At 63.2% G+C, this 11,184-nt stretch overlaps 1 protein-coding gene and 1 long non-coding RNA gene across 2 annotated transcripts; both read right to left on the bottom strand.

The window, feature by feature from the left end:
• Window positions 1–84: 84 nt before the first annotated feature.
• LOC117643019 (WSCD family member AAEL009094) lies at window positions 85–4,449 on the bottom strand. The gene is made up of 5 exons (XM_034381656.1): window positions 4,104–4,449; window positions 3,127–3,142; window positions 2,607–2,874; window positions 2,222–2,473; window positions 85–1,990 (listed from the first exon to the last, which is right to left on the bottom strand). Exons 1-5 carry the CDS (start codon window positions 4,415–4,417, stop codon window positions 1,650–1,652), a joined length of 1,191 nt encoding a protein of 396 aa, XP_034237547.1. The 5' UTR covers window positions 4,418–4,449; the 3' UTR covers window positions 85–1,649.
• A 283-nt stretch (window positions 4,450–4,732) lies between these two features.
• LOC117642681 lies at window positions 4,733–10,201 on the bottom strand. Its single transcript, XR_004587587.1, has 3 exons — window positions 9,949–10,201; window positions 4,913–5,005; window positions 4,733–4,764 (listed from the first exon to the last, which is right to left on the bottom strand). It is a non-coding gene; the product is annotated as an uncharacterized LOC117642681 (long non-coding RNA).
• Between the last annotated feature and the right edge of the window lie 983 nt (window positions 10,202–11,184).

The raw sequence follows: 11,184 nt of genomic DNA, 5'->3' as shown, positions 1-11,184 counted from the left end.
TCTCGCTTTCCTCCATGCAGTTTGTACCTGTCTTATGACAACAGAGATCGCAACTTGAAATAGGAGAAATAAAAACACTCAAAGTTAAAAATGTTTATAATATATATAGAGATTTATTTGGTCTACATATTTGTGCAATCGAACAAGGTGATCTTACCATTATAACTAAAGCATACATAAATAATATAGAAAAGTATAGAGCAGTAGAATAAGCAAATTATACCATGATGCAACAGGGGAGCAATGGTACACAAAAGTTCAGGGGAAATCAGAGAGCAAGCAAATCCATTATGGTTTTGTGAGGATTCAGATGGTTGACACTTCAACCCATTATTTAATACACCAGCAAATCTAAACCTACTTTACTTTCACATGCAATAATACTGATAATGTGAGTGCCGAGTTCAGAGAGAATTTCACCCTCATAGGAGGCAGTTCAACTTTGTTCCAAAATCAGAAACCCACAAAAGATAAAATACTGAGTTATGAATGTATAAAATTGCAGTTATTTAAAATACAATAGGTATGTAGCAATCTCTATGATAATTAAAATAAAATTACAATGGCATCCAATCCATGATTGCATCTGGGAACCTTTTAAATAATTGGGTAAGATACAAATAGGAGCCATATTAAAAGAGACTAGAACAGGTGCGGAAAATTAAAAAGACTCATCTTAGCACCACCTACCGGAGAGTCTCAAACCTTTGACAGTCTTGTTTTCAACCACGAAGACTAAACACTTTTTGTTGCTATAGCTGTGCACAATTGCAGTCAATAGAGATATCGACTGCTACATATGTAGTCATTACCTTGCAGTGTACTAGCTGTTAGAAATTAGTGATCAAATCAACATTTCACCTTGACACAAATTCCTAAAGATATCAACAACAACATTATTAAGGCCAGCACATCACAGACAAGCACCTAGCAATTAATATTGATTTTGGCTGAATCCGAAATCCAATGCGGTACTTACAACATACTCTGAGCGAATTTTGCATTAGGTTCCCTTACCGAGGCCCTAACACATTTTGTACAGGATAAAAATCAACTCTACATGATCACAATATTCTCTTACCAATCTACCCAGTAATACTCTTAACTTCTTAACTTATTGTTAAATACCAGTAACGTCTGACAAGAGTGTGGTTGTCAACCGAGGGAAGGCCAACGCCAGGTGCGCTGTAGGCTCACGTGATCGCCAGATTTGCTAAAAAATAACAAAATTCTTGAGTGTGGTGCACTCCCTGAAGCTGTCCATCCCTCGATGGGGTCCTTCCCGCGCGCGACATTAATATCACGTTCCACTTCCACAGAGGCCGCATCGTTCCACTCAGTTTCACTAGGCCACTGCTAGGCCGCTGCTAGGCCATGCAGGACTCCGTCCCGGCGACGCGACAGGATGCTCGGCCTGCAGACACATTCCGAGAGTCGTCTTCGTCGCCCTGTCTCTCTCGCACTCGTGGGACGTTCCCTATGGGTGCGAGGGAGACAGAGCGACGTAAACGACTCTCGGAATGAGTCTACAGCACAGGGGCGGCCAACGCCGAGGGCCATACTTTGGTCATCAATTTACAAAGGAGACGGAGAGTTTTGGTTCGACATCCTTGGTGACTAGCCGTTGACGAGGGCGTGGGACGGTCCGTTCATCCCGCCGAGAGCTGCTGGTACTTCCTGACGTGGCCGAACACCTCGTCCTGGTGTTCCCTCAGCAGGGACTTCATGGGGCCGGTGTAGGGGTCGAAGTTGGGCTGCAGCGCGCGCCGCTTGCGCCGGTAGATGCCCTCGCGCCGCTCCATGGCGCAGCGCATCGCCTCCTCCGTGACGGGGAACTCCAGGAAGGCGAGCACGCCGCGCAGCGTGGTCTCGACGTCCGCCACCAGGTCGTCGTACTGCACCACGTGCGTCGGGCCCGTGAAGTTGCTCAGCCAGTCCATGTTGGTGCGGCGCCACGCGGACAGCTTGGCGCTCACGAAGTTGGCCCAGACTGCAGAGGGAGGCACACGTCAAACTTGGCCGCTCGCGCTCGAGTCGCCCAGTCCGCAGACTCATTCCGAGAGTCGTTTCCGTCGCTCTGTCTCTCTCGCACCTACACGGGACTGCGAGAGCGACAGAGCTACGAAAACGACTCTCGGAATCAGTCTGTTGTGACTGTGAGGGGCCGGAACCACCAGAAAGCAGTGGCGTGCGCGTCGCCACCAGAACGTCGGGTACTCACATCTGCCCTTCTTGAGGCGGTAGCGGTCCGGCGCGGCGAAGCCGATGTGGCCGCCGCTCTGGCGGTTGAACTCGGCCTGGATGGCGGGGCCGGGCGCGCGCACCAGCAGCACGGCGCGGTGGAAGGGCGCCCTGGCCGCGGGCCCCCACTCGTGCGTCTTGACCACCAGCACCGACCCGTTGGCCACCGACTCGGCGGGGAAGCCGTTCTTCAGCAGGCCGAAGTCCTTGTACACGGAGCCCGTGTACACACCTGCGGCAGGAGGAGTCAGGCGTCAGGCAGAGGGAACCGCCAGCGCCAGCGCCTGCGAGGCGCGGGGTAGGCAGCCCGGCACACTGCCGTGCAGCGCGGTACAGTCGCAGTCTTTGTTTCTCTAGCTACTCACCCGTGGCCTGCTGCAGCAGGTAGCGCAGCCAGGTGTTGCCGCTGCCGGGGAAGGAGGCCAGGGCGGTGACGGCGCGCGGCGTGCTGTTGTCCAGGAAGCGCAGCGCCTGGCACCACTGCAGCCGGCCGCGGCCCGCCACGGGGCCGCCGCCGTTGCCGGTGCCCAGGACGCTGCCGAACGCGCCGCTCAGCGGGCCGCGCGGGAAGGGCACCCGGCGACCGCCCGCCAGCGCGTACGGGAAGCCGGACAGCTCAGGGACGTGCAGGGCCTGGAGCCAGAACGGCCAGGACGGCCAGAAAGCGCGAGGCGTTATTCATTCCGACTTTTGGACGGCAGTGCGGCAGAGGCGGCCGTATTTCACAGACATGTCGCCGCTGTGCCGAGGCAGTGGAGGTGTCTGCAGTGTCTGGCGCGCCAGTGTGTGCGCGGCAACTTTGGGGGGTGAGGGGTGTTGTGTGTTGTCGATTTGGCGCCATTTCAAACCGGCACCATTCCAAACCGCACTGGAGCAGGCACTTGCCCTGCGGAGCGAGGCACTAGAGGCCAAAGGACCCGTGGAGCGTACCGGTGGCCCTAGGCCCCACACAGTGGCAGCCTCCACCGGTCTTCTCGTCCACTGTGCCCCGCCCCGCACATCCGACCCCGAGGGCACCGCTGGGCACCGCGCAGTGCCGCGAACCCTCACCGCAGGACCGCAGGCAGGAGGTGGTTAGTTTGCATTTTGCATGCCATTCATGAGCAAATTAAAATTCACAAGTGGCGCCAGCTTCCCCAACGAGATCAACTTTTTTCGGGCGCCTCGGGCCGGGAGGGCCGGGAGCGCGGGAGAGCAACCAAGGGAAACGACTTGACGAGCATCCCCACGCTGTCGAACCTCGGGGGAAATGAGGGGAGGGGGGGCTGCGCGCCGGAAACACTGTCGACTATTTTTGTCGGACCGACGACAAAGTGCGTGCCCCGGTGTGCTCCAATGATTAGGGACCAGTATTTTGTCATGCCAACATGCTTGATGAGATAATTTTGTTAGTGAAAGTTTCCTCACTGTCAGTGGAGTTTAACGGCGGGCGGTCCTACGTTCAACGAGGATGCTTCCCCGTAGACAGTTTCATCTTCTTCGCGACGGACGACAGAAAAAAACAACGTGGGGACAAAACTCTTTTCGCTCGAAAATTGGCCAATCTCATTTCTTGGGCAGACGAATAAGAAAGCGACAGTGTGATGGCCGACCAGGGATGAGTTGCGGCCGACGGGCCGACGGTTCGTTCGCTCCCAGGTGAGGGAGTGCGGGGCAGAGTGGGGCCCGTGAGGGGGCGATGGGGCGGAAGGGCGATTGAGGCGCTGGGGCCGAAGCCAGGCAGCCAGGCCCGCGGGGGGAATGCCTGCCCACATTGTAAAAGTTATGGAACTGGCGCAGCCAGCGGCGCGGCGCCCCCGAAACGGAGAGCGGGGGCTTTTACGGAGAAAGATATGCGCCCTGGGAACTACACAGCCACTCACTCCGGATGCCTCGGGGCGAAGCGGAGCGGGGCGCGGGGCGCCGTCACACGCGAGTATGCGCGAGGAGGCGAAGATGCCCGTCCCGTCCCGACTGTTGCCGAAGTATTGGCATAACTTGGTAATTCCCTGTGTGGGGAGGGGGCGAGAACAAGGCGGTGCATTACGGTTCGGAGGGCCAGGCCGTCCGTTTCGCTGGTTTCACTCACCCGCTCCCCGTTGGGGCCGGTCTGGAAGCTGACGGAGGACAGCAGCAGCACGCCCAGCAGGTACACGAGCACGACGACGACGAGGATCCAGAGCCGGCTCCTGGACATGCTCGCCCGCCCGGGCAGCGGCACCCGGAGGGGCACCCGGAGGGGCGTCCGTAGCCCCCGCAGCCCCAGGGGCGGGCCAGCGCGGCCCCCTCCGGGCCCCCCGGGGAGCAGGAGGCCCCCCCGGCCCCAGCCGGGGCCCCAGCCGGGGCCGGGAGCCACCCAGCGCGTCGCGCCCCCTCGCAGCGCACCGCGCTACGCTGCCGAGAGAAAAACAAAACAACACACTGTCAAAACAGAGTCCACTCCCCCGAGATTCGAACCGCCAACCTGCGCGGAGGCACGAGAGGCCGAGACTCACCCCACTAGGGCCGCGTCCCAGAGGAATGTTCCGGCCGCCGCGTCATCCGCTGGAACAGAGAGAGCAGCTGTCAACGCTGTCGCCGCGTCGCTGTCGCCGCGCGTCCGGGACGTCCGGGACGATAGCGGCGACACCGACGACGCGGTCCCCCTTCCGTCGCGTCGACGCGAGTCTATCAGTGTGGCAGCCCTACTCACCTGCACCCATGGAGCCCTGCCGGGGCAGTGCCGGGGCAGTGCCGGGCGGTGCTCAAGGCGCGGGCGGCATCGCGAGCTCCGACTGCACCTACCCTGCAAAAGAAAAACGGCGTCGTGTCAGGCAGGAGTCGGTGGTGACGGGCACCATGATGGCCATGGTGATGGTGGTGGAGGCGGGCGGCGCATAGGGGCTCCGGGTGGCGCCAGCACCCCGACGGTGGCGGCCGGCGGGGCCAGCAGGTGCCGGAGGTTCCGGCCCGTTCCCAGGGATAATTGCTCCTTACTGTTCGATCAGTGGCGACCTGCGCGGGAGGCAACGAACAACGGAGGGGGCGGGCGGGGCGGGGCGGGCTGTTTGGTTTACGGTTCGCGGGGCGTGGCGGGGCGGCGTGGTGCTTTCAAGGCGCACGGGCCGCGGGGCACGGCGGCGGGGCCGGGGCGCACGCTATTATAGGGAGGGCGCAGCGCGGCGTGGCGGTGCGCGGGACGGCGCTGAAGGGCGCAAAACAAAGACAATGGCCCCGCCAGGCCGCCAGGCCAGGTAAACCCACGGTACGCCGTCACCATGGCTACGCCTCTTTCTCCGTCTGTGCCCCACGGCTTGTCCTCCCGGCGGATATCGCCCGGTGGCGCGGCGCGGGGAGGGGAAGGCCAAGGGGCAGGGGGTGCTCGCGGACGCTGAGGCTGAGGGCGCGACAGACGTCAGCCGCGTCAGCCCGGTGGCTTGTACTTTGCCGTACTTCATTAGGACCTTTTGCCCGATCGATGTTTGTGGACAGGAGCAGGGAGCAGCAGGCACGGCTGCGGCAAGGCGGCAAGGCGGCAAGGCGCGCAGGGGGTCTTGGAGGACGGCCGCGTCGGCCGCGTCACATCATCCGCAGGGTCGCCGAAGGTAGCCCTGGTTAAAGTCTGGCTCACGGCTGCGGCGGCATAGCGTCACTCGAGTCGTGGAGAGTAAAGGGGCCCCAAGGGGGCAGGGTAATGCGGACGCTGAAGCCAAGACCGGTGTAGGATGGCTGAGCCGTAATTAATGAGGCCTTTGGGCTGCCGTCGAGGTGGACAGGACTGGGCTGCCAGGCCCTCCCCCCGGGAAGGTCGGCCAGCCCGGCCTCGGGGCCCGCGTCGGCCGCGTCACATCATCCGCAGGGTCGAGAAGTAGTCCCTGGTTAAAGATGGATAGGGGCGGGGTAGCGCCCTCTGGGGGTTGGGCCCTCGAGGCGGGTCATGCACACCGAAGCCAGACCGGTGTAGGGAGGCTGAATTCCAGAGGCGTGGGGTGTCGGCTGGACTGGGCTGCCGCCCCACCCGCCGGGGTCGGAGGGCCCCCCTGCACGCAAAAACGAAACTGGGGGGCGTTTTTGGAAAGCGGGGGCGGGTGGGCCCCTCCGGTGTCTGCCCTGCAGGGAGGGTACGTGTCCAGCAGGGCGTGCTTGGTCTGCAGACAGCCGAGGCATGTAACCCACGCGAAACAAAGGGGTAGCCGTTACAGAAAGCGGCGCGGCGCCCGGGGGCCCCGCGCGTCTCTCGGGAGGCAGTGTGCTGCTTGGCGGGCGTCCACACTGCCGCTGTCAGTGACAGGTCAGTGATGACGTGCCGCGTCGTCGTTCTCCTCGCCCTCGGAGGGCTCTGGCTGGCTGCTCGGCCTGGCCGGCCGGGCTGGCCCACGCTGACCTTCGTGTTGGCGCGGAATTGCACGGCGTGCTGCTGACCGCGCGGCCGGTCGATCACTCACAAATTGGAGCTAATCCAGCATTACAGTGTCGGTGCCGGGCCGGCACCCTGCAGCGCTTGCAGGCCACTCCACTGCGCCGCACCGCGACAGTCGATCTCTCTTTCTCTCTCTCGCACTCACGGGGCGTCCCGTCAGGGGACCCCCTCGCCAGCGCCTTCGCCAGCCCTACTCGACGGTGACGGCGTCAGCACTGGCACACTGGCAGGGCCCTACCCTGCATGGCCTCCAAGACGGCGGCAGCAAAGCGCCGCAAAGTGATCAATCAAGGCGACGCGGCGGCCGGCGACGGCAGGGCCGGGCAGGGCGTTGGCTGCGCGGGGCTGCGGCCTACACGGCAAGGCCCACGGGGAGCACGCCGTCGCCGTCGATGGCGTCGCCGAGCGCCACGCCGTCGCGGTGGCTGAACCGGAAGGGCTGCGCTCCACTCTACTCCCGCCCGCGGCGACAACATCGGCCGGCCTGCTGGCCTGGCCCGCTGGCCTGCTTCCGAACCCGAGAAGCAAAGCGGGGATGCCCCTCCTCCTGTCGTGTACTACGACAGCGCCGCGGCCGTCGCAGACTCGTAGAGCAGGTCGAAGCGCACCACCGCCCGCCGAGACTCTCCCCGTTCCCACAGGGACCATGCCTGGCACAAACCATGATCCCACTCCCCTTCCCAACAGCTTGGATCATATTTTCGTATTTCTGGGGCACATTGCTCATGTCCTTGTCCCCTCCGTTCCTCCTTCGCGTGCATGCCCTCGAGCAGCAGGGCGAGGAAGGGCCGGGAAGGTACAGACAGGCTCGGGGACAGCGACAGACACGCTGACGACAATGCGACGCGCAGGTCCTCGCCGTGGCGGCCGTCCTGCCGTCCCATTCGCGGACGGTGACGTCACCGCGTCCAGGCTTTGTGCTCCGTGCCCTATCACGAGGCGCGTTACGTGATGGCGGGGCCGGCGGGGCCCTCGTAAGTGCCCCCCTTAAGGCGCCTTAAGGCCTCCCTAAATGGTCAGCCCGCGGCCTGCAATTATTTTGTTCCCGTGCTCAACGCACCGCATGTTAACGTGTCGCCCGGCCGGCTGCTGGTTCCGAACTGCTGCGCGCTTCGTCGCCCTGTCTCTCTCGCACGCGAGCGCAACGCCCCATGAGTGCGAGGGAGACAGAGCGACGCCGCCGTTCGGATGCGGGCCGCCCCGCTAATCACGTCGGTGGGCGCGTGGCAAGCCGCGTGGCCGCGCGGTCGGCCTCGTTGATCCGGGCCAACGTGTCCCTGCCCGGAGTCGCCCGGCACGCTCGTCGCAATGCCGAGCACGCAGAGCACGCAGAGCCCTTGGCAGAGCGGACCACACCACTGCAATCGGAAATCGATTGTCAAGTGCACGCGCCACGCGCCGAACGCAAGCACTTGAGGGCCGCGTGGCCCCGCCCCGGGTGGCCCGGTGCCCTGCGTTCCCCCTTCCCTGCGGGGGCACCGCATCCCGCCGCGCAGTACACCGTCAAGCCACGTGGCGAAGAAGGAGAAGAAGAAGAAATAGAGGCGCGCCAAAAACAAAAACACGTCGCTTGTCACGCTCGCCAAGTGAATCTGAGCAAACTTTGTTGGCGAGAACAGCCCCTCTCTGTGGAGCGGCTGCAAAGGTCGCGCCCTACACGAAGACGGTGCGGGGCGCGGCGGGGTAAGGCGGGGGCGGGGCGGCCGACAGGCAGCCTTTATTCGCCGCCGCCTCGACGCGCCCTCTTTTCGGCCCGCGCGCCCCTCCGTCGTCCGGACGGCCCTCCACGTCCTCACGTCCGCGTCTCGGAATGTGTCAAGGACGACGTCGACGTCGACGACGGGGATGGCCCTTCTGGCCCCTCTGGCCTTCCTCGGCGCCTCCGCCAATCAACACAGGCTGCGGCGCCCCGCGGTGCGGCCACACTGCCGGCGGGGCGTCGTCCGGTCTGCCCGTCCGGCCTGTCCACTCCAGCAAGGCGGGCCGCCTGCGCGGTAGGCAACCCACGCGCTGGCGCGCACAGTGGCGTGGCGGGGTGCCTACACTGCCTTCCGCAGGCGCGCTGCGCGCTGAAGGTGACTGAAGGCCGTGCTGGCCGTGTGAGCCGCCATGTGAGCTGGCCGGGCCGAGTGGGGATTAACAGCCCGACAGGCCGCCACACGGGGATCAGCCGATGTCTCTCTCGCACTCACGGGGCGTCCCGTTGCAGTGCGAGAGAGACAACCTGCTGGTCTGTCCGAGGACTCTGGCCAGCTTGTCCGCCGCGGCCGAGGCAGCCCGGGACTCTCTGAGCGCAAATAAGACGTGCATTATTTAGCGGACCGCTGCTGCTGTAGCATCTGCGGCCTAACTAAGCACACAGCTCGGTCTGTCTCCCTCGCGCCCAAGCGGTGTGCCGGGACGCCCCAACGAGTGCGAGAGAGAGGCCGTCGAGTCTGCAGCGCAGTCTGCCCCTCCGACTCGTCCCACTTTTTTCTCGTCAGTTTACTTTGATACGGTCCGGCCGGCCTCCCTGACTATTCGGCTTCGGCCTTGCCGAGGGCCTTGCGGTGGCAGGAATAGCAGTGGGTAAACAGAGCCCAGCGTCGCTGCGCAAGGCGCGTTTTCGTGGTCAGTTCGCACCCAGCGCCCGCCACGGGAAAAAATAAGGTTCTCGGTGCGGAGAGAAGCGAGACGGTTAGGCTGAAGGCGAGACTTCGCGTAGGGGCATCCTAGGCGCTTCATGGAAGTCGAAAGTTTCTCCCTGTCCTGACGATAGCTACTGGTCCGTACTATTTTATCTCATTCGGTGGCGGATCCAGAGCCGGCCTGGGCAGGGGGGGGGAGAGGCACACTGTCTTTTCGCCCCCTCGCTCGATCTGTTCTTGATTCAATTAGGAAAAATAAAAATACATACCGTGAGGAAATAATAAAAATGATTGTCAAAAGCAATAAAAAGGGACGTCGAGGTGGGTGACGTCTTTCGATTTGCAGTGCACACAACCGTCGATGCAAATTTACTTGATGCCTTCTCGAGTGGCGCGCCACTGCTCCAGCCGGGCCATTATAAACGAGTTACAGAACGCGGCGTGGGCCTGCAGGCCTGCAGCACGAGGCCGCGACGGACGCGGGCTGGCTGCCTGCCTGCCTGCCTGGCTGGGCAGCAGAGAGGTTATGGCGCCCCGCACAGTGGGCGACTGCCCGCGGTTTGGTCCAGCGCGGGCTGCGGGTCGAGGCTCGTCAGGGTGGACACGGCCTCGGTGCCGTGCAACCGCGGGGCTGTCCAACAACCCGCACGCCAGGCGCGGCAAACACGCGAACACGTAAACACGCATATGGCTGCTGCTCACCTCGGATGCTGGTGGCCGCTGGAGACGCTCGTCTCGCCGTCATCTCGCCGTGGAGGCCGAGGCCGTGGCGTGCAGGCCAGGCCGGTGCAGCGCCGTGCAGCGCCGTGCAGTCGTTGGAGGAGGCCGCACAAAGGCCGAGAATAGAACGCGGGCCTCACAGACCCTCCGCTTGCCTCGACCGCCTGTCTGAGCGCTGTGCCGTGGCTGCGCCGTGTGCCAGTGGTGTGTGCCACGGCGTGTCCGTGCGCCTCGCCGCGGCCGCAGGGCCTGGCAGGGCCTGGCGCGGGCAGGGCCGCAGCAGCAGCTCAGCCTCGCCTCGCCTCGCCCTCCCAGCGCCCCACCAACCCCACCGCGCCACCCCTCGGCTCCCTCGGCGACGCCACCCACACCCCCCACCCGGCGCCACCAGCGCGGCTCGCCACGGCACGGCGGCCAAGGCACGGGGCACAAGTAGAGACCCGCCCGCCGCCCATCCCTGCCAGCCCTACGCCTGCCCTACGCCCATCCGATGCCATCAACAATCACTACCCGACCCGCCCGCCCCCTCGCCCTGACCTACCCTCCAGGAGCACCAGGATGGCCTGTCAATCGGATGCACTTCCTTGACGGCCTGCTTCACTTGCCGCGACGCCTGTCCGGTCCGGTCGGGTTGCCGTCGTGCGGCCGAGCCACGCGAAGCGCGAAGCCCCTGACGGCCTGGCGGCCCGGCGGGCGTCGCCTGGCATCCATCACGGTCACGGCGGAGGCACGGCGGAGGGGGACCCCCTCGTACATGGCGGGATTTTTAGGCCGCCAGCTCTAATACCATTCCTCATGCCATATCCCTCAGCCCCTCCCCCTCCCCCTCCCGGGCCTGCAGGGAGGCGCCGGGGTGGGCGGCGGGGCGGCGAACGCGAGTGGAATATGTAAAGGTGCGGCGCAATTCCAGCGTGATGCCATCATCCCCAATTCCCCCGTTACCCCCCAAAAAACGAAAGGCGCGGCGTGACAACGCGCGTCCCGGACGTCCGCCAACGTCCGTCAGCAGACTCACTCCGTTTTCGTCGCTCTGTCTCTCTCGCACTCGCCGGGCGTCCCGTGTAGGTGCGAGAGAGACGGGGCGGCGGCGAGGATAGGCGGCGCGGTCCCGCCCGCCGGCATTACAACAACCGACAATCAGCGCCATTAAAAATTTGCAAGAATAAGTGAAAGTCGTAAAGCACTTTGTGTACGGATTACGGATGGCGTACACACTAG

Source organism: Thrips palmi, unplaced genomic scaffold (assembly GCF_012932325.1).
Source record: "Thrips palmi isolate BJ-2018 unplaced genomic scaffold, TpBJ-2018v1 HiC_scaffold_16, whole genome shotgun sequence".
Lineage (NCBI taxonomy): Eukaryota > Metazoa > Arthropoda > Insecta > Thysanoptera > Thripidae > Thrips > Thrips palmi.
Note: the sequence above shows the minus strand (reverse complement) of the source record. Positions and strands in the feature narration are given on the sequence as shown.

What these genes read in the sequence shown, in the direction of transcription:
- LOC117643019 (XM_034381656.1), bottom strand. Translation starts at nt 4,417, where the DNA reads ATGTCCAGGAGCCGGCTCTGGATCCTCGTCGTCGTCGTGCTCGTGTAC. An exon ending in CCTGCTGCAGCAGGCCACGG is followed by an intron (nt 2,474 to 2,606) that starts GTGAGTAGCTAG and finishes CTCCTGCCGCAG; the next exon opens with GTGTGTACACGGGCTCCGTG. An exon ending in CCGCCTCAAGAAGGGCAGAT is followed by an intron (nt 1,991 to 2,221) that starts GTGAGTACCCGA and finishes CTCCCTCTGCAG; the next exon opens with TCTGGGCCAACTTCGTGAGC.